Source organism: Acanthopagrus latus, chromosome 16 (genome assembly GCF_904848185.1).
Source record: "Acanthopagrus latus isolate v.2019 chromosome 16, fAcaLat1.1, whole genome shotgun sequence".
In the NCBI taxonomy this organism is placed as follows: domain Eukaryota; kingdom Metazoa; phylum Chordata; class Actinopteri; order Spariformes; family Sparidae; genus Acanthopagrus; species Acanthopagrus latus.
The window spans coordinates 5,375,353-5,397,456 of NC_051054.1; the positions used below are offsets into that span (position 1 = coordinate 5,375,353).

The 22,104-nt window shown below is 40.5% G+C and overlaps 4 protein-coding genes and 1 long non-coding RNA gene across 7 annotated transcripts; 2 read left to right on the forward strand and 3 right to left on the reverse strand.

The window, feature by feature from the left end:
- Positions 1-285: 285 nt before the first annotated feature.
- On the reverse strand, positions 286-8,555 carry rtf1 (RTF1 homolog, Paf1/RNA polymerase II complex component). The gene is made up of 18 exons (XM_037125357.1): positions 8,331-8,555; positions 6,390-6,500; positions 6,129-6,279; positions 5,077-5,278; positions 4,829-4,946; positions 4,588-4,699; positions 4,358-4,496; positions 4,082-4,259; positions 3,822-3,904; positions 3,620-3,707; positions 3,378-3,485; positions 3,208-3,285; positions 2,869-2,990; positions 2,405-2,462; positions 2,231-2,308; positions 2,026-2,127; positions 1,457-1,571; positions 286-1,344 (listed from the first exon to the last, which is right to left on the reverse strand). Exons 1-18 carry the CDS (start codon positions 8,412-8,414, stop codon positions 1,238-1,240), a joined length of 2,034 nt encoding a protein of 677 aa, XP_036981252.1. The 5' UTR covers positions 8,415-8,555; the 3' UTR covers positions 286-1,237.
- Positions 7,596-11,640, forward strand: ndufaf1 (NADH:ubiquinone oxidoreductase complex assembly factor 1). Of its 2 annotated transcripts, none has more exons than XM_037125361.1 (6): positions 7,596-7,882; positions 8,957-9,043; positions 9,802-10,333; positions 10,568-10,753; positions 10,882-10,956; positions 11,103-11,640. In XM_037125361.1, the coding sequence occupies exons 3-6, from the start codon at positions 9,815-9,817 to the stop codon at positions 11,241-11,243; spliced, it is 921 nt and encodes a 306-aa protein (XP_036981256.1). In that variant the 5' UTR covers positions 7,596-7,882; positions 8,957-9,043; positions 9,802-9,814; the 3' UTR covers positions 11,244-11,640. The 2 variants fall into 2 exon arrangements, with proteins under 2 accessions (XP_036981256.1, XP_036981255.1); XM_037125360.1 differs by having other exon boundaries at positions 7,597-7,882; positions 9,799-10,333.
- A 1-nt stretch (position 11,641) lies between these two features.
- nusap1 (nucleolar and spindle associated protein 1) lies at positions 11,642-14,868 on the reverse strand. Of its 2 annotated transcripts, none has more exons than XM_037125359.1 (12): positions 14,675-14,868; positions 14,438-14,506; positions 14,119-14,334; positions 13,773-13,929; positions 13,538-13,627; positions 13,318-13,430; positions 13,163-13,210; positions 12,890-13,062; positions 12,571-12,734; positions 12,362-12,478; positions 12,154-12,259; positions 11,642-12,050 (listed from the first exon to the last, which is right to left on the reverse strand). In XM_037125359.1, exons 1-12 carry the CDS (start codon positions 14,747-14,749, stop codon positions 11,963-11,965), a joined length of 1,416 nt encoding a protein of 471 aa, XP_036981254.1. In that variant the 5' UTR covers positions 14,750-14,868; the 3' UTR covers positions 11,642-11,962. The 2 variants fall into 2 exon arrangements, with proteins under 2 accessions (XP_036981254.1, XP_036981253.1); XM_037125358.1 differs by having other exon boundaries at positions 13,160-13,210; positions 14,675-14,867.
- Positions 14,869-15,088: 220 nt separating this feature from the next.
- On the forward strand, positions 15,089-17,072 carry oip5 (opa interacting protein 5). Its single transcript, XM_037125362.1, has 5 exons — positions 15,089-15,440; positions 15,749-15,815; positions 15,921-16,043; positions 16,285-16,366; positions 16,801-17,072. The coding sequence occupies exons 1-5, from the start codon at positions 15,266-15,268 to the stop codon at positions 16,891-16,893; spliced, it is 540 nt and encodes a 179-aa protein (XP_036981257.1). The 5' UTR covers positions 15,089-15,265; the 3' UTR covers positions 16,894-17,072.
- Positions 17,073-17,337: 265 nt separating this feature from the next.
- Positions 17,338-21,394, reverse strand: LOC119034401. Its single transcript, XR_005079553.1, has 2 exons — positions 21,058-21,394; positions 17,338-20,574 (listed from the first exon to the last, which is right to left on the reverse strand). It is a non-coding gene; the product is annotated as an uncharacterized LOC119034401 (long non-coding RNA).
- Positions 21,395-22,104: the final 710 nt, after the last annotated feature.

The following is a 22,104-nucleotide window of genomic DNA, read 5'->3' on the forward strand; positions in this document are numbered from 1 at the left end:
AAGAAAAGTTGTTAAGGAACCATTAAAAGAGCTATGTGTAAGAATTTTACAGTGGTGACATTATATATTTTCCATGCTTCCCATTCTTTGCATAAGTAAGCAGCTATGCAATGCATTCTGGTATCATAGCAATGTCTTACAAGACACTGGTACTTGCGTCTCTAATATAAGAAATATATGTGGTACTTGTGAAACGTTTTCTTGTGCAATAATGGATGTTGTGGACACACAACTTTTCAGTCTGCTTGATATATTACCTAGAAAAGAGATCAAGTGACACAGAAGTTATGAAACAGTGCCTCTTTATTTTTTCCGCACTCACTCCAAAATGCATATTTACATGGCATGCCACATCAATACAGGAACTGACTATGGACACAATCGATAACACATAGAATCTGCTCTGGGAGTTTAGGGCATTGGGAGTTATCCCATGAACAACCAACCAAGAGATAACAGAAACAAAACAACACTTTTATAACCAGGTCAGCCATAGAAAATGGTTCCTCTTAAACTGGGTTGTTTCAAAGACTTAAAAAGTGATAAATGTACTGAACATGTACGGAACTTTTCACGTGTGTCACGTTGGGCTGGCGTCACAGTCCAGTTGGAGATGGTGATCATCCACTTAAAAACCCACGGCTTTAAAAATTCAGGATGGACTGCAAGGGCACATGATCACACATTGATGGGGGGGAGGGAGATTTACAACAGTAATTCATCATTGGTGAGGCTCCATTAGACATCCAGTCAAGTAATATCAAGATGCCTCAACAATCTAAGTCTTCTAAAATAGTGTCCTTGTTCAAGGTAATAATCCACAAGCGCCATGTCCTTTCAGAAAAAAAAAAAAAAATGGAGTGGACTCCAGAAGATCCAAAAAAAGAGGGGGGGAGACGTTAAATACATAAAAAAAAAACACAACTCAGTACACGAGTTTGTGTGCGATTATGCAAAAATAACAAATCAACAAATATCTGGACAAGATTCTTCCGAGAGAGATCCTTTGAGAAAAATGTTGTCTTTACTCAATCAGTATTTTCTCTGTGTTCGGATAATCAGTCTGTTGTATCAACATTCACACACACAAATCCTCTGGGAGTCATTCTCACACACACACACACACACACACACACACACACTCTCTCAACCACAGACACACACACACATACACACACTCTCTCTCTTACACAGCCAATTACACATGCAATGTGGATTTTGAATGATGGACTCTGTATCAGATCAGCCCCCTCCGCTTCTTGTAGTCCTCCAGGTTTAGAGACCTGCGGGGGGCGCCGTCCTTCACCGGCAGCGCGTTGGAGCTCACGGACAGAGATTTTGCTTCTGCGAAACGAGAGAGAAAATAAATCTAAAATCCGGCGCTTTTACCAGTAACAACCACCTTTGCAATGCAGGCTGAGCAAGTATAAATAAGACACTGGAAGAACCATCTTACCTGCATTGGGAACCTGTAGGTCAATCTTAACGTCAAAATCGTGGACTTTGAACAAGTCCTCTGAGAGGTCAGTGGTTGGCTTGGGAACATCTTTGTCTTTTGGGTTTGATTGACCCTGTAACATGACAGAGAGTAAAAGTCAGATTTAGTTGATTTTCTTTGCCAAAAATGCATTTTAAGCACTTAATTATTGTTATTGGTGTTGTGTAAGATCAGCTAACGCCTTAAATGTCCTGTTGCCCTTCGAGCCAAAAAAGTCTGCCTTTATAGTACTACAATGTCGACTGTGGCTCACTCTTTCAGAAAATATATCTGCCGAAAATTTTGCCATTCAAAATAAATAGTCCTTCTTTTGATGACTCAAAAGAAGACAAAAATAACATCAGCAGCACGGCAATGGTGCAAAAAGCTCTCAGTTTCCTGTTTGCATGACATACAGCTTGGAACAGGATCACAACCAGGATTTTGGCAAACAACTGAAAGTGAAGTAATGACTTCAGCCTTCACTCTCCAAACGTTTATTTTATATGAAAACACGGGGAGTGCCTGTAAGTATTTGCTCTGCTTACCAGTTTGTTCTTGTCTCCACCAGAAGGATCTCCTTGCGACCCAGAGCCGTACTTCTGGTTCAAGTGAGCGAGAATAGCTGCGTGGACTGACGGGTCTCTGGCCTGCAGAAATAAAACGAGCAGGACGGGTTCACAAAATTATATTCAGCAGTGTTCATTATACTATTCCCATAGAAAATGTTAGAAATGATTAGAGAAATCTTACATTGGACACCATGGTGGGTTTACACTGTCTTCGTGTGAAAGGATCCATTTGCTGGTTTTTGGCATTTTGTCCTTCAGCCTGTGTGAAAATAAATAAGCAAATAAATATATCTGACCATCGTAATTATAATCATAATAATAATAATGTGTTTGGAGTTGCTGTTTTGAAACTTACCACAAGAGCTTTCTCAGACTCAACAATGTTCCAGCTTCTGTTCCTCTGATTGATGTAGCTACACAACAACAACAAATTAAGAATTTCAGAGTCAGACACGATTCTGTCTAAAAACCCAATCAGCTCTAGAACAAAGACACATTTTTTTAAATGACTGAACATTAAAAGTATGCGATGAAGGAATCCTCGGGGTTATTTTGTATTGTTGTGGAAAGTTACTTCCCAGCAACCTTTAATGTCTTTTTCAATCAGTGATAGAAACAAAATACACCACTGCTGATAGAAACATTTTATGTAAGCTTTTGCAGCAATGCAGATGAATTTTAACTGCCCAATTAAACCAAACTCTGGACTCTTAGACCCTGTATCTGAGGCCAGGAACATCATGTACAGTTTTATTACAAAGAGCAACTCCAGTGAGATTTATTTTTTAACTTAAGTATTTTTAACTGCAGCTTGTGTACCTGATGGCAGAGATGTTCTTGGTCCTTTGTCTGTCAAGTGCTTCTGCCCTCTCCTCAAGCTCGTTCAGCTCATCCTGGATCACTTTCGCTTTATCGCCGTCTCCACTCTCCTCTGCCATGGCCTTCGGTCAAAACAGATAAAAATGAGTAACTAAAAGGCTGATAGTCACAAACTGATGATACATCTGTGCACAGTGCAGTGGCCTTCTTACGTTTGTTTTTTTTTTTTTGGATACTTCATGTGGTTTATTTTAAAATGTAAAAGGCTGCTATCATTATGAGCAAACTGGGTTTTCTACGTATCATATTTCAAGGACGTTCAAGCATATTTTCCTTTACCTTATCTTTGAGTAGCTGCGTTTTCTTCATGGCGTAATTCGGAGGGGCTTTTCGGAATCGGTCCTTCTCTTTAACAATCTGCAGCGAGAAAAGACAAAAGAAAACATGTTAGGTACCACTGAATAAGCAAGAAACAAAATAAAGAAATTTCCATCCAGAGACAGACTCACATCCTCTATGTCTTTGTCATTGAACTTGTAGTTCAGGGCTTCTTTGATCGACTGCTCCTTTTTGGTGATTTCATCAAGAGTCGGTACCTGCATTCCAGCAACGATCATCTAGAAAGAAAAGACATCAACACACAAAACATGAAGTAGTACCACCTATGAGGGCTCCTCGTGTTTCTCTGCAGAAGTTACCACTGAAAATTATGTTACAAATGACATATTTTTGCCTTTTCAAGCAGACCTACCGCTTCTTTCCACTTCATGAACTCGCTTTCTGTAAACTCCTGATTTGATACAAACTCAAGCCTGAATACCCGCGTGTCACCGCCATGCCTGAGGAAGATACACAATAAAAAAAGTCATATTTCTGGTAAGAAGGAACAGTGGAGGAGAAGGCCCTGATTCTTTGCTTTAAATGGTACAGAGTGACTGTAACTATAGACCGACCTTAACTGTAATCCCTTGTTTGTTCGCGTTGATCCGAGTTGGTAAACCTTTGCCGTCTCTACGACATCCACAATTTCAGCAACCTTTCAACAACAAGAGAGGACAAAGATTAAATCCAACTTTACTAATCAGCTTCGACTTGACTAAGTCCATTTCTAAAGACTCTCAGCTCTTCATTATCACCATTATACAAGAGCACATTCCTGGTGAGTATTAAAAACTGTACAAGAAATGTTACCTTACATGAAATGTAAGCTTACCCTATAAACTGGTTTACTGCTGTTGTTTCCAATCCCTATCCTCACAAAGCAGCCAGTCACAGTCTTTGCAAAGAAGGGCATGTGGCACCAGCGCTCCAGCTTGTGTCTGGACAGGCGGACCCTGTTGAGCTCATCTGGGAGAGAAACAGGCTGCGACTTCGGTGGAGTTTCTTCTTTTCTGTTGGCAGAACACGGTTAAGACGTCACTTTACATCAAAAGAGAATAGAGTGGTTGTGAGATGAAGCTTTAAAGACTTAGAGCAGATTCCGACTTACTCGTCATCATCATAAGATGATGAACGCGAACTCCGGTCACTTTTGACTGACGACTTGTCATCATCTTCCTCCTCTTCCTCCTCATCGTCAGAGTAAACCTCGCTCGTCTTCAGAGGCTGGCGTTTGGCCAGAAGCTCCGCTGCTCAACAAAGAGATGAAACGTCAGCTGCAGGATCTGATTGACTTGTCACAAAAAAAACACGCCATAAAAAGGGGCCAGTCACGCGCACCTGTTTTGTTTTTCTTCTTTTCACGTTCAGCTTTGAGTTCTTCCATGGCCTGGGACTTTTTGTCAAGTTTTTCGTCACGCTTGGATCGTCGCTCCTTGTTGTGTGACATGACCTGAAGGAAAAGAAAAAGCAAGAACAACACAATCAATACGCATAAATAGACAAACTCCGACATGATTCTCACAGTGACACATTCCAATACTACAATCTCTAATACTGTTTAAAACGTCCTTGAACTCACCACTTGTGTGTCTTGAACCTGAGATAACTTCCGTTTTTCTTGTTCTTCCTCCTGCTTCTTTTTCTTCTCCTCTTTCTCCTTCTTCTTCGCCGTCTTCAGCTTCTTTTTAATTTCAAAACTGTCCACACAAACAAACAATGTCTTGAGTAAATACAAAGACACACACACAGCAACAATACAACAGTTTTTAAGTACATTTCACTTGTGATTTTTATTCTTTTTTTCTTTGTGTGGTCTACATTACTCACCGTCTCTTCAGCACCTCTCTCTTCTCAATTCTGTTGAACAACTCTTGCTCCCTCTCCTTCTCTGTCATCTGCTCCAGCCGAGCTCTGTCCTCCGCATCTCCCATCAAGTCGTCATCGTAACCATCCCTGAACACCTCGTCCTCGGAGGAGTCTGAGTCGGAGCTGGAGGACGAGCTGTTGCTCTCTGAATCAGACACCTCACCTAAAGATTAGGAACAATTCATTAGCAAAAACGGCAAACGTTCAGCTGCTTTTAATACTTCTGCAGATTGCAGTAACACAGACAAACCACCACAGCATCCTCATCAGTATTAGCTACATCAAACCGGACCAGATTCTACGCCTTTATATTTACTCCCATTTCGCTCCATTGACACCAATTTCAAAAAGTTACCAAGTAACTGAAATGGAAGTGACGTCTAACTACTTTAAAACAGGAAAGAGAAGTTAGCCTGACAGCTTCTTGTTGAAGTTAAGATGGCCATGTTTCAGTAGCTTTTTTCATCATGACTAATATGATATGACACAAATGTAACGTACAGACTGAAGGCAATTTAATTGTTTTTTTGTTCTCCATTTTCTGTACATGAAATAGATGCAAGTGACCAATCAGTTAACTGAGAAAATAATTGTGAGAACAAGTGACAATGTAAATAATGGTGTGTTGCAGCCCTCGGTTTTTTCACTATTCACTGAATCTGGTATGAATTAGAACAATGTAGCGCAAACAAACAAACAAACAAAACAACAGCTCAGATGCTTCCCTGAGTGCCAGTTGGGATAAAGGAGATGAGTGAGTGAGTCACCTAATCTCAGGCACCTAAAATACCCACGGACATCTCACCCTGGATGATGTCTGTAATCTAGACCTGTGAAAAATATCATGAACCTGAGGACGTGTGGCTCATTTTAAATTTAGGACATCTCCACGACTGCAACCACAATAACTTCCTTTACTTCTATCGAAAAATGGTTACTGAAACCATTGTGGTTGCTCTTAGATAAAAAGATTACAATCAGAAGAATTTTCACTACAAGCACTGCAGACATACCCTCCTCTGGTGCGCTGCTCTCTGCTGAGCTGTCTCCATCTGAGCTGCCAGATGCCGTTGCTTTATTAACCTTCTTCTTTGTAGCGTTTTTCTTCTCAGACCCTTTCCCTTGCTTTACCTTCTTTTTGCCTTTAGTGCCACCCACAGTCCACTATACAAAAGAAGTGAAAAAAAAGGGTTTTGGTTATCGAATAGCTGCAAATGACAGAATGTGCTTGATAATTTTTTTCATTTATTTATCTATTTTAAAAACTGTCATACCTCATCATCACTATCGGATGTCTCAGAGTCTGTAGAAGCTGCAGGTTTGCTGACTGGCTCTTCCTGCTCACCCGAATCGACCCTCTTCCTCTTCGCCAAGGACAAGAGCTCCTGGAAAAAAGAGCATCGTGAGGTGATTCAGAAAGAGCAGCCAGTACATTCATAATCTTGCAAAAGCGGGAAAATGCCCTCTGCAAATTTATGCAATTTGGGTGATATAAATCCAGGTGGACATCTCTAAATGCAGGTGTAAATAAATGCAAACCATGTGGAGGATGTATTTGGATAACATTTTTCATGCTTCATTTAAATGTGAGAAGCATATGGCAGTACATAGAGTAACAGTGCTCCTGATTACATTCAAAGACTGACGTATCCACTCTTAATATGCAGATATCAGGATAAACCTCCCACACACAGCTGTTTTACCAAGACATGGGTTTGAAAGCTTATTGTCGAGCTGAACTGGCAGGAACAAGCGTGTGTTTTGGTTTTTCAGTGGTCAGTTTTCCCACAGGTAAAATATCATGTATGCAAGGAAGCAAAATCCAGCCACAAGTAGTCATAAAAACACATTCTGATTGAAGGCGTGAGCGGCAGTGGTTCAAGATACTAGCTTGTAACGTAAGCGCCTAAGGCTAAATGACTACAACCCTGAAAGTGTGAAGTGAAAGAATGTGGAAAAGCTGAAATCTGTAGAGAAGGCCTCAGTCAAGGTGAAACCATTGACTCGGGATCCCAACCAACGCTGATGTTTATTGTTGTAATTGTGTTTTTATTGATATGTATTTTCCCCTTTGTGCCTGGTAAACCAAGAAGCCATGCAATAGAAATAACTGACCTGTTTTAAAGTAATTAAGCCAATGTGCCAGCGCACAATTGATGCCACAAATCAGATAAACATTGGCCACTGCCACTGATGAATGCCATCTTATTTGCAGATACAAGATTACAACTACCAACAGATTTGATACCGGTGCAGATAACGATGTGATCAGTACCTAATAAATGGTGTCTTAGCCTTTGTCATGATTAGTCACATTGTAATTCAAGGAAGCACTCCAACCAGGTCAGTGCTCGACAGTGTTGGAATAAAATACCCGGACAGACAAAGTCAGATCTCTTCCTCAAACCCATCTCCAGTGATTGAATGCATGTAATCTGAACATCTTATATAAAAACACAACAACAGATGATTTGTGCTTACTGAGCTTCTCTCAACTCATCGGTTCTGCAACTACTTGCGTCTGAGCACACTGTACTGTAGGATAATGTGCATGGAGAGTTAGTGGTGATCAAAATGCCTGAAGCAGTTCTCCTGCACAGCTCTTCAGTCAGTTTGCCAGGGCTTGTTTGACAACAACACAGAAATAGACCTACAGCCCTGCGCCCATGACGTCATTCCGGAGATAAGGTTCTTCTAGCTAAATCAAGTGCGACTCCAGCACGGCTTCAGTCAGTGCAAACATGTCCCGCTGTTGTTAGGCTCAACGGTAACGTTAACAATGCATTTCCCCAACAGTGCACTGCTGTAGCCCAGCAACCTATGTTCGAAACCAGCGAAAAGGCCCGTTGCGCGGCATTTTCGTGGCAACATAATACTGCAAGATTGCTAGCGTTGAGTACATCTCTCGGAATGTAACCTTAACGTTAGCATACCTTAGCTGCCAAATGCTAAGACACCGTTTTCCGTACAGCCTCATACACTTCCGTCGGTGTTGAACACCCCCCCACGAACATTTGAGAAATTTATTTGGCTGTAAGAACGTCGTGTTTACTGAGAAAGGAAGCGAGGGTTGTAAATAAGATGGGCCCTCTCAGCTTGTTCAAGCGAGGCCAAACACAGCGCAGTCAGTTAGCATACATTAGCTTCACCTCAAAGTGTTGACAACCTGAATAGGGCGATCTAGGAGAAACAAATTAAGAAAAATGCGAACCTACCTGATCTAAATTATCGTCACTAGCACTGTCTTCGGAGTCGGAGTCAATTACGACCCGACCTTTCCGTTTCTTTACATTCACCATGATTAGCTGCACGGCTAACCTGCTAGCTACCTCTGTGTCGTCTAAATGTTTGAGGCTAGCCGCTGCTGCTACCTAGCTAGTCGGCTCTGCAGTCAACCACACAAAGGCGCTACTGAGCATGCGCGCTCGCACTGATACCATAGTTACCGCTGGGTTATATATCTTTGGCACTTAAATTAAATTCTTATTTGTACATGGGCTTATTATAATTTTTATGAATAGAGTTTAGGTGCAGAAAATCAAACAGCCACTGTGCAAGAACATTGATATTTAGCAGAAAGCGGAACTACACATCGACAGTGAATGTGTCGGTAAGGACACATATCTGTGGTGCACCGGAGCTGCATTCACGGTCCGCGGGAATGGAAGCCTTTAACGTTGTAAATCTGCTCTTCCATGTGTTTGGCTCGCTGAATGTACGCTGAACGCAGCACGAAGTGCTTCCGCCGGGTTTCCCGTGTAGATCCGGACAACCTTGAATGTGTAATGAGTGTTAAACGACCAAATTGTGAACTGTTAAACTATATTATTGTGTTTAAAAGAGATAATTGGAAGTATAAGTCCAACTGAACCAGGAACTTAAGTCGGTGACACATCTATCCTTCTCGTTCTGGTGCAGCATGGTCAGGGTAAGTACAGACAGATTATGCTAACACTGTCACATTGAATGTTGGGTTTACTGAATACTCAACACCAGCTGGTCACAGTTATTTATGTAACGTTAACTACATAAAGAAGTGTAAATGTTGTTAAAATGCAGTCTGAAAAATGGTTGTTACATTAATTGTGTAACTGCCATACATGAAGATCAGGAAAGCAAACGGTTTGCACTTTTATTAGGTGTGATTTTAAAGATGCAATATGCAAGAATGGGCCATCTGTCAAATTAATGCTTAAAACAAATAGGGGCCAGTTTATCACTAGATTGCTTGCTAACTGCTGATAACTGATGGTACCCATAGCTAGTTAGCTCAATTAGTGGTGCAGCTACACCACACAATACATAACAATCGTAACATCATAATAATCATGATAATTTGTTTGTAAGCTTTTGGATGGTGTCAACAAAAAAAAATCTTATTTATGGCACATTATATTTGGCACACAGTTCAATCTAGAGGATGTTGGTGCCAAAAAAAACACATGAGTTAGATGTCATAGTCCAGTTGTAAGTAACATGTCCAATAAAATTAGCAGAACATAGACAGACTTCCTAGATGGTTTTGTTAGAGCTAATGACAATGTAAAGACTAAAAACTGTACATGTTAATCACAACCTGTCAAGCCAGTCAAATCCGATTTTTTCTTCTTGTAAATTTGATCGCCCATTACCGCCCTGTAACTCCAGTATAATGACACCACTTTTCTGTGCGATATATCCCAGCAGTGAACTGTCTGAAATGTCCCTGCCGAAGATCACACGTCTCCCCTCGGCGAGGCTGCTGGGCTCCATCCAGCACCACTGCCAGCAGCTGCTCCTCTCCCCCTCCATCACTCCTCTTGCTGTACCCAGAAGAGCTATTCAGAGTGAATACAGACGACCCGGCAAGCCCAAAGAAGACAAGTTTCCATGGCAGAAGATTGACTTCAGCTTCTCAAAAGGTTTAGAGGGGATAAAGAAGAACTTCGCGCTGTTGAAAAAGGAGTTTTCTGACCGTTGGGTTGGTCCAGAAGGCAAACCCCTCATAGAGCACATGTTGGAGCAGACCAGAGTGATATGGGAGTTCAGAGGTCCAGAGAACCTGGAGCAGTGGGTGGTGTCCTCAGATAGTGAGATCGGAGGACAAAGTGAAGCTTACTTGAAGCTTAGCAAAAACAATAATACGCTTTTTCTGTACGGGACTCTGAACTCTACTCCTCCAAGAGATGGAGAAACACGCTACAGTGGCTACTGCACCTTACGCTCAAAGCAACCACTGGTTAGTGACATTACTTTGTTTTTTCTTTCTGAAGTTCAGGTAACACACATTGATTTTTGTTACTGTAGTAGTATCCAGAGACATTGAGGATTTTTTTCTCTGGAAATGTATGGGTTTAAGCAACCTGGGAGACTTTTATTCCTAAAAACATGGCTGAAATTTATATTTCATGGGTGGTTGACAACATTTACTGCTGCACTAACTGTCAACCTCCAAACCTTTTGTCTCTCCTAGGCTTCCTTTGATAGAAAAAAGTACTACGACTGGACCAATTTCAACACCCTGCATTTGCGATTGCGTGGCGATGGCCGTCCGTGGATGATCAACATCACAACAGAATCGTACTACTCTCACATGAAAGATGACATCTACTCGTATTTCCTGTACACCAGGGGAGGACCCTACTGGCAGGATGTCAAGGTAAAAATAGAGTTTTTTTCAAGAATTAGTGCAACCAGATATATGTTGACATACCAGAAGAAACATCACAGAGTTTTGCTGTCTAATGTGAGCAGTCATTCTAATGCTCAGGTGTTACTTATTTACAGATACCTTTCTCCAAGTTCTTCCTTACACACCGTGGGAGGATACAAGATGATCAGCATCCTGTCTGGCTGGACAAGGTAATGTCACATACTGATCTAGTTGGTGCTCATACTGCTTTTGTCCACATGGGGGAGATATCAAAAAATAAAAATCAAGCTCCTTGTATGTGCTTTTTCTTCTTTGTGCTCCGTAGTTTATTTAATCCATCTTTTTGTATTAACAGATAAACACCATTGGATTTACTTTGGGAGACAAAGCTGACGGTCCGTTCCAGTTGGAGATTGATTTCATTGGCGTCTCCAAAGACTATGCACACACTGAGGAGTTTGCTTATGAGCTGTACAAGAGGAATCCCGAAGTCTGAGATGCTATTTGGAGATGAACTGTATACTGAAACTGCCATCCATTTACCTGGAAATGCTGTAACATGATGTACATCTGGAGTTTAATACTTTAAACTTCAACTCTGAGACATTTCTTATCTGCTAAATTTGGCTCAAAGCCCTGAGTCAGAATTTTTCTGATATTAAAACAAGCAATTATGCTCAAGTCAGGACTTTTAGGACCATTCTTTCTGCTCCAAGTCCAAGATGCCTTCCTCCAAAGAAATAATGTAAACCAACCAGATCTTAATCAACAATAAAAATATTCTTCATGTGAATGATCAAATTGTTGGGTAGACTTACTCAAATCATGATTGCGCACAAATGTTAATGCTTGTATTTTGGAAAAGATGCAATAAAAAACAAACAGACAAGGAAGTATTTTGCATCAACGTCTTTTTATCAGTCTTCACTAAAAAAGTAAAAACACCAACTTTTTAAGAACAAAAAGTACGACTTTAGAGAGCACCAATAAAAGAAATCCATTCGCTGCTCATGAAATTACATAAACGGCTATATCGGAGCTATAAAATGTGACCGGCTAATGCACAAGTCAAATCTAAAAACGCTGCGTGGTAGGATGGATATAGAAGCAGAAAATGTAAGCTTGTCTAATTTCCCAACAGTACGCTAAAAATGACAGAAAATATTTACACTGAAACAACAGGCTGTACAAACGAGCATTGACAATACGACACTTTTACATCATAACGAGGCCTCTTCTTGCCCCGAGAGCATTCTCCTTTTTCTGCTTCCGGCCTTCCATGTGTTTTGCTCGTCTGTCCTCTCTAAAATAAGATGCAAAAACCTCCATAAGATATTGATGTTGAGGGAGAGAATTATTACAGGAGATGAAACAGTATATGCCAGTGTGTAGATGTTTAGACGTACCGTGTCTGGACTTGGTGCTTTTTGTAATTTTTCTGATGCGAGTTTGAGATCAGTGATATGTTTCCTGCTGTGTTTTCTTTGGGCTCCTCAAACGGCTTCAGCTTACCTATGTAAAAAAAGTAAAGAACAAAACAAAAACATTACACATTTATCTGTCAACTGATACTATAGTTCTATGAGGCAGAGAAATTAAAAAGTGATTCTGTACCTGTATGAGGCTTGTAGGTGAGTGGACGAGAGAGACTCGCCTTCAGATCAAAGTTGATCTTCTTTTGTGTTCCAGGTGTTTTTGAGATACTTGTGTTGCCCGTGAAAACAAATGTTCCTTTGGAATCCATGGGGAGAAAAACGTAATCACTCACTCTGTACATATCTACAGGCAAATTCAGTCATTGTTCCAAGGATTTTAAAAGGTACCTGGAGTTTTTGTGGCAGAGAAAGTTGAAGTCTTGACATTGTTGGGTTTTCCTCCATCAGCCGCCTGTTTTTGTGGGGTGCTTGAGGTCAGACAGGGCGACATACGTGCCGGCGTCTTCACCATGGACCTCTTGTACTCATTGTCATGAGTGGCCTCCGAGAACCTGCATACAAGCACATCTGGTTGTTAAAAAGTTGTAGATGGGTTATGCTGATGTGTACTTTTTGTACTTATTGCAAATTGAAAATACAGCTCTACAAAATAATCTAAATTAAAGTGTTGTTTTTTGGTTGACCTATGAAAGAAAGCACAACTCACCGGACATTGATCCTGCGAGTGGAAAGGACAGTTGGTCTGAACAGAGCCTCTTCCTTCCCAGCAGGTTTCTTTGGAGGCGCTTTACTGGCCGAGAGCAAAGTGTGTCTACGTTTGTCCTCAGCTGCCCTCTTGTTAACCACGATGGGGCTGAACATGGACGCACGAGTTGCTTTCTGTTAAATACATGCATGATTAGAAATCGTCACTTACTTTGCACCCTTTATCCTGCAGTTGTACAATTATGGATGTTAATCAAATAGTGATTCTTACCGCTTGAGCCTTGCCATCAGCTTGCGACAGTTTAGTTTTGTCGGGAAGTTGCTGGGGAAAAAAAGGGAATTGAAATTACAAATAAAAACTTTATATTTACAGATATAACATTTAATGTTCTTAAATTCAGAAAAGACTGTTTGGAAGCTTTTGCATACCTTCAGTTCTTTAGCTGAGCTTCTGTAAGTGTCCATCTGCTTGGTCTTTCGCTGGACATAGGAGTCAATTGACTCCATCTTTTTAAAATGTGCCTCATGGAGTTTCTTGAAGTCTGTAAGAGAGATCATCTTCATAATATGGTCTCTTTATTTATTGTTCAAAGAGAGACTGCATGGAAGCAACTAGAGAGAGAAAGAAAAAAAATCTCCAAGAACTTACTGGGAGTTATGGGCTTCAACGCCGGCTTGTTCATCTGCAGCCCTTGATAACGAGGGATTCTACCAGCTCTGGCCACTTTTGTTGCTTTTACTAGACACAAAAATGTATGATATGAAGAATAAGTCTATGATCATAACTTCAACATAAAGTTAAGAAAGAAGACATCAACACATTAGGAAGAAGGGGGATGCAAAGAGAAAGTTTGTGTTGTCTTTCATCAATCCACACTACTGACCTGCATCACCCTGCACAGGTGCTTCATCCTTAGTTTCAGGCTGCTGCTTCTCACTGTCAGTGGCTTCAGCTTTACTTTTGTCAGAATCCTTTGTAAAGGACACTCTTCTCTTCTTAGCACCCCTGGCACCAATAGATGCAGCCACTGTGGAGTCAGCCTTGAAAGACAGTTGTCAAGTCTTTTAATACACTTTAGTACAAGAAACTGACCCAACAATAAGAAGTGGGCGAGGCACATGCACAGAAACATGTGCTAGGATACAAACTTTTTATATTGAGGACGTTTATTACATGCAGTCTAGCTGGAGATCTCTTATTGTCACTGATTATATTATGATGTGCAATACCTCTGCAGTACTTGGAGGCAACTTGGCATCACACTCGGTCACTGGTTCAGGATCAGGGATCTTTCTCTTGGTACCGTTTCCTCTGCCTCGACGTGTGTTCACAAACACAGTGGGGCTGGAAAATTCTTCATCGCAAGATGAGTCTTTATTTTCCTGAGTACTGTCCATGGATGAATTTTCTTCCTTTTGTTGAGCAGTGGCATCTTTCTCTTCTCCCTGTAAAACATCCCAGCAATAGACCGATATTGAAACATCAGATACAGGCATGACTTGAGATTTCAGTTGCAAGGATACCAAATAATTCACATGATTACGTTACCTGTCCATCTTCCTCCTTGTTCTTTTCTTGTTCATAATGCTGCTTGATCGCTTTCAGAAGTTTATCGGCCTGTTTATGAACAAAACAAAACGTTAGCAAGCTGAGTATGTTTCGCCCAGTAGCATTCAGGTACAAACGTTAGCTTAACGGTTAGCATAATGGACACGCCTCGGCATGTTGCCATTCAGATCAACCTCCGAGTATTAGCAGTTAGATTTCAAAAACAGTTCCCCTCACCTTCATGTTGGCTTTAAGTCCGAGCTCCTTGGCGAGGCTTCGCAACTCTGCATATTTCATGGAGTCCAAATCCATGTTGGTGCGGTGGTTCACTCTGTTTTGTGAGGAGAAATTAACATGTACACGTTTCAGCTCTGTTGGGTGTTTTGAGCTGTGGCGGCGGCTGACGGTTAAAATTCCCCACCGTTCAAAACACGGCAGCAGACGCAATTTGATTGGCTGCTGCGTGCGACCGGAAGTACCTTGCAGCCAATCAGAGCGAAGCTGAATTGATAGCGTTCATCCCATTATTAAGGTAAAAAAAAAAAAAAAACGGTTCAAACTTAATCAGATAACAATTTTGACCCTAATAATGAATAAGAAATACGTGTTTTTAAATTAATTTAATTAATTTAGATATTTCTATCGAATGCTCTGTGGCGGTATATCGTCAGTTCTCTCACTGCTCCACGCGATGGCAGTGTTAAACCAGGTCGACTAACGTCACAGTTAAACAGAAGAAGAAGCAATAGTTTCCTGTTTTTTGCTGGTTCAAACTCAAAGCGGGACAACAACCAGCTCTCTACCTGCCAGAAAAAAAACATCGTTGACATGGAATTTGATGGGAGCATCTTGACCAAATGTACCGGTGATGGAAAGCTGGCGGAAGAGAGAGAACACACGCAGCAACAGATGACTCTCCACTGTCAGCAGTGCAACACTGTGCTGGGGGACTCTCATGGCGTCTGTGGGGAGATTAAATGTATGGACTCTATCATGTGTCTGAGTAAGTTCACTTTATCTTCACCTTATTGTAGATGAAAAGCTATTTGTGTGTTTTAAATATTAAGAAATCAGCTAAGGTTGGTAAATTGGCTAGTTTATGATGGTGTAATATCATGGAAATTAATTAAGTAGACTTTTCTGATAACATGCATCTTGACATCACAGATGGTTGTTTACAAATGTTTGCTTTCATTGTCATTTTGTATTCTGGCGCATTATTTTTCTCAGTTTGTGTTTTCCAGGGCTACTGTACCCTCCCTTCTTAATCCAAATGTATTAATCAGTACCTTGCTGCTTGTCTCCCTTCAGAAGTAACCAATGATGTGGTCATCAGTGATAAAATGGAGTTAAGACACAAAGGGGAAATGGCTAATTGGTGAGTGAAAAAAATCTGCAATCTGTTCTGTTGGGAAAATCCTTAAATATAATTGTGATAAAGTTCTTGACCCACACATACATCACTGCTGTTGTTTCCTCTCAGCATCTACAGCTCTCTGAAGTGTCGCAGCTGCGGCTCTGCTGTGGGGAAAGTCATTCACTCGGCCCCGCTGCGTTTGGCCATGGTTCGCTCCATCTTTCTCTTCAACAAAGCAAACATCAGCTGGTAAGCTGGGCTGCACACAAAGCACACAAAAGCATATTGACTTCTTCTGCACAGGTTTACTGCTGTCGAGAGAGGCTAAAATAAACAAGTGCCTTATGAGCGTTTTCCTTTGTTTGAGCTGCTCGCGTTAAAGATGAAAAAGCCAATTCCTCATGTTTGTACACAGTTTTTTTTTATTCTGCAGACACTGTTGATATTAAAAGATTTCAGAGTGCATCACAGGTCCTGTTTTTCTCTGCAGTTACATCCTCAACTGCAGCTCAATGGTGGCAGCATCCAGCCTTTCATTTGATAAGAAGGTCCTGAGAGACATCATTAATGAGGTGAGACAACAAACATCATATTGTGTTTTTACTGTTCTCATAATGTGAGTGCTATAGTTCCATCGATAAGCATTCACTTGTTTTATCATCTGGCAATTTATGTGCAACTAAATACTTAATTGTGAATGCAGAGTCCTTTTTTATAAGACGCATTCGGATCCCTTGTGAAATATGAGCTGCTGAAATGGTGTGAAAGTTCAGCCTGAGTCTGACACTAAAGTTATACTGTTGCTAAAACTCACCAGCCTCAGCTGCACTCAAGAAGCCGTCTGGTGGAGCGGCAAAACAGCCTGCCTATAAAGCTACTTCTTTGTGAATTTGTACTTTTAGATGTTCTGTGTGAGAGAAATGCAGGCAGGGACAATAAATGCCTTGAGGGGGAGGAAATCAAATGCCTTCTGCTGAAAACACAAATCTGTCACTTTCCACTGCAGGTGAAACAGCAGTTTGAAGAAAAGTTGGATCAGATGACGCGAGTTAAGAACAGACTGGCTGACATGAGTGGTACAAGTACGTTTGACAAGTAGTGTGTGCACAAGGAGTCCCAGCTGTACATTGTGTTCTCCAATCTGCTCTCCAGCTACTTTTGATGACTAATTTATGTTGTAAATTGCTATTTTTTTCTATGTTTATGACCGTGAATATGGCCAAATAAGAAGTTTATGTCAAATAAATGGGTAAACATCCATGTGAAATATTAACACAACACAGGACAAAATGCGAATTATTCATACATCTGTTCCACAGTGGAGACATGAAAGCAGATAGAAATGGTGCCAGATTTAAACATGTCAATGTAATTTCTCTGCTGTTCATTCAGTAACTTTGTTTTTTGGAAAGTAACAAGCAATACAGCCTCATATGGGTGTAAACTCAACTACAGACTTTTCCTGTTCTGCAACGATAATGTACACTTTGTCATTAATTTTCTAAATGCACTCAAACTGTAAGTAAACATCAACACACAGCCATCCAGTTGGCACCATGCTGCATTTTATTGCTTAATTTCTGATACAGATATCTTTTCTTTTTTTTTTTTAGTTAATACAAAACCAGACAAGAGGCTCACACGTAATAAGCATGCCCATTTCCTCCCTCTGGAGTGCATAGTTTCCACACAGTCCACCTCCTCAGTGGAAAAGTTGATCAACAAAGTAATGTCATTAATCATCTTCCCTAAGCTTTTGTTGGTTTTTTTTTGTTGCTTTTTTTCTCTGGGAACAAAAGGTTGAAAGGTGTTTTTCAGCTGCACTGTGGCTTTACTGCCCTGGTTATGTTTGGCACAACAGAGCAGGAGAGCAGGAACACTTCAAACTCTCCGACATACTTCTTTTTTCTTGGTGCAATTCAGTCGGTTAAAACCACAGCTGATGATCGAAGCTACTTCAACATGCTTGCTGTTGTGTCAAAACAACCGTCCCCACGTTGACACCGTGTCACAGAACATCTGATCTGAACATCTTCATTAGCCTAATTACACTCATTCACATTACAAAGTTGGATTATTGCATGCAATACAAATCATTCATTATTCTGCTAAGTCATGCATATTTTTTTTTAAACCCATATATTCATGTTGCTAGACGCCTACTTGCTTATAAATTGTGATTATAAATCCCAACAAAGAGCATCACAGGGTTTTTCAGAACACAGTATTCGAGACAGGATGGTGATGACGGTGCAAGTCAGTACATGGAGAGAAAGTGCTTTTCAAACAAGTGTCAAGTCTGTTCAATAAGTCCTTTGCAGCCACAGAGTTACTGAAAGTTTATATTATGTAAAAATGCTACAACAACTGAAATTCTTAAAGCATCTCTCATGTACCGATTGGTTTAGGTTATTTTGGTGTTTCGAAGAATACAAGGCAGGGAAAATAATGATGCTACAGCTGTCCTCATGTATACCTTGTTCTGCAGGAAGTATCCAAAACCTCTGTAAGTGATACTGTATTCTAAAGTCAATTATACGACTTCCAAAGAAAGTGACTAATAGATAGGCATAACAGAAAGGGAGGGAAAATCCTTTCCACGTGACATTACAGACTTCTTTTAACACGTATACCCTGGCACTAAACTCATGCATCGTTGTAGGTTATTGCTTCTAAAACTCTAATCAAATACAATTTTATGGATTAAAATATATCGCTTTGAATCCCAAAAACTATGAGTTATTATGTACAATACGATGTCATGGTGAAGATCTTAATTCTAGGACTAAAACACAAGATTAAAGAACGACTCTTAATATAACATTCCTCTCTAAAGGTTTCTATCATTGTCACATCTGAGCTTTTGGGGAGCTTTTTTTGGCCGTTGCATAATGGCCAACAAATTCTTTTGACGCTTGAGAGTGCAGATTAGGACGTCTCTTAAGCATTTTGTTTACCCAGATAACAATCTTAAGAACATACAGCAGTTCTGTTAGAAAGCACTTACTTAAATTGATCATACACGCCTACATAAAACAACTTGAAATACTTATCAACTGCATACCCCGATTGTGTCATTTAATCATGCAACTTATCCTACATCCCAGACATGAAACAAAAACGAGATCTTGCATTAGGTTTTTAGGGCAAAGCTGTATCTAAATGTGGTGTGTTTTTAAAGGTGCGGTACGTCAATCCACCACCTTTTTGTGTTGAGTTTTGAGCTCCAGCTTAGTCTAGAAAATCGATTTCACTATTCTCCATGAAGCAAGCATCACTACTGGTCATGCATGGCTACTATAATGTTGGCACCACAGTCCCGCTAAATAAGCTAATGCACATGAGTCTATACATATCTTAATGGAAGACATTGGTGATTTTGTTGCTTTCAAACAACTTGTCACTTGTTTATACAATATACAGTTTGGTCAACAACATGACAGTTAAGATCAAATATTGCACAAATCCCGGTAATGTGATATTCTTCCCCCCCAACAGAGATCATGGAAGATTAACCAAAGTAAAAGTTGAAAAAATGAGACCAGGGTTTCCTTCAGGTAAGGGCAAATCCACCGTGAGCTTCAATCAAAGAAACTGAAAGGTGCTATTTCAGCACTTAGTTTACTGGACACATAAAAACAACAGGTGGAAATAAAGCCTGATATTTGATTCACCCATTTTACGCATTACTTTCTCTGGCACAGAGGAACCAAATAGTTAATTCTGTCTCCACCTGCAGCGATTAAAGAAGGGAGCACAAAGTGCAAAGTGAGAACATATCATTGACATAACTGTCGAGAAAATGCTAAGGGAGGAACATTGGACAAGACTGTTGTCATAAAATACTAATTTTGAAGTTAAAATATGCCAAATTTTTGGGATCTCAAGGTTTAACTCACACTAGAAATATTGCCAACTTGCAATTTATGAATAAACCTGCAGACTTGACAAAGGGAGAGCACAATAAACCCAAAAATTTAGAAAGGATGCACAGTTTCCTCTAATCCTAAAACCAAATGCATCTTTCTCACATTTATAAAACTGCTGTGGCGCTTGACAACCATTCCTGTACTGATCACGCTTCGCTCCTGTTGGACTTGTTATGGCGATGAGGTAGTGCAAAAAAAACCAAAAGATTTCACCCTAAATTAGTCCAATTTAATCACAGGCCTTGATCTTTTGCTACAGTATCTTGTGTCTTTACTCTCTTCCCAGGAAACAAGAACAGTTTGTTCATTATCAAACTGCTTTGATGTAATTACAGAGCGAGTGGGGACTTTTTTTTTGCGCAAGAATGACAACGTTTACATGCAGCCAGATAAGAATCGAAAGCAAATCTGACTGAAAATACTCAAATGATGGGGATTTTCAGGCATTTACAAAGAGACCAGACACCTTCTCTGGCTTTTCAGTCAGCTTAGTGACTGCAGAGCCAGCGTTTAGCTACATGTAAACGTAGTCAGAGTGTGCATGATGGGCTTCACACGAACCCACAATCTTGGCAGATATCCTGGCGGTTGAGAATGCTGCAGAAACAGGCCAGGACAGTGGGGGATGCTGTGGAGGAAAGAGGGCCCGTGTCCCAGCTACAGCAGGAAAGAGGGCACCAACGTCCCTGATGCCCAAAAGAGGTCATCTTCAACGGTGAGTCTTCGCTCTTAAAGTCCACCAGTCTGGAGGGAAGTGATCTGTTGTCGGTGCTGAGGCTGGTTGGAAGGAAGATGTTCCTGCAGTCTGGGCTTCAGCTGCTTTCACAATTGAATTTCCAGGGAAACCCATCCTGAGGATACAGAGTCACACAGAAGTTTAGTTATAATTTGTGAATGTCAACCAGTCTCTTCTGAAGTGGTGCAGCTGAATGACAACTTGGGGTCTATACACTATCAGACAATACTGAAAAACCCTATTAATGCAAACGTACTGCATTTTGCTGATATGTTAAACAAATATATACAATATCTACAATGAAGAAGCTCAAACTAGGGATTTATTGGTATTATTGCCTGAAAAAACATGTTATTTTCCTAAAATCCGAGTCGTGTTAAAAGAAACATGGTGACATTGATTATTAATAGGCCAGTTAAGTGCTTTCAAGTCAAAACCAAAGGAGGGAGTTCTGATTTTGTAGATACTGAATTTAGTGTATAAAATCACTTGATTAGCTAACTGTGTTGAATGTGAGAGAGAATTTTCATCCGCCGAAAGAAGGAAAATGTTCATAAATGTATCCCGCACAGGTGTAGCATGACTGAAAATCACTGACCTTGGTGTGAGCGTCGGTCCGAGATGATGCAGAGGTATTTCCACTGTGCTTCTTCGCGCTGCAGCTGCTCATAATGGTAAACAAAAGCCAGGGCGGTTTTCTTCTTCTACGGCGGCACATTCACGTCTCACAAACTGGACGTTAGCCGCAGTTAGTCTGGGGAGAGTGTCCGCGCCGGGTGAGGGGACATGTCGAGGGGGAAATGGACGACAACCTCCGGGGCCCCCTCTCCTCCACCCCGGAGAGGAGAAGGTCCCCTCGTCCCCTACTCCGCACACCCTCCGTGCTACGCCATTTTCGCTCTGCTACTACGGGCAGGCGAAAGAGAGCGACGATTGTACCAGAGACCTGCCAATCAAATCTAAGCCCCGCCCCGGAAGTAGTTCTTCTTCTGTCATGACAGTTATCAATTAACTTTGTGGTGCGTTTACGGCCGATCACTGAACACGGGTATGACCAGTATTAACAGATATTTATGAAATTATTTAAGGGAACGTAATGTCTATCAGCACAGAATTTACTTAAGCGTTAAACAGAACAGAATACCCAATTTAAGAGATGATTTGATTGATATAAATAATGCTACATGTTAGCTTGAGGTCAATCAGTTATATCATGTCCTCTAGATAACTGCTGAAATTTTGTTGGTGGTAAAACGATTGATCGAGTATCCTAATGACAGAAATTTAATCCGTTGGCTAATTTAGTAGTCAATCAAAAAATAAAAATGCATTTTGACCAATTCATCGTATCATTGATAAAGAAAAAATAAATAAATGATTAAATATACATTTTTGAATCTTATAAATTAATGATGTAATTAACACTTGACAGTTGTATTCTAATTCAATCACATCTTACAAACATATTTCATTTAAACGCATTTAAATTAGAAGCCTATTAAATTAATAATAATAAGTGTGTCTCCAACAGTGTTAGTATGTTAGTTTTGGCTTTGGTTTGCGTTTGTTAAATGGGTTTGTGTCTTTATTGCACAAGCAGAATTTAAACATGAACTTTATTTAGTCTCCGTTCAGAAGCCCTCAT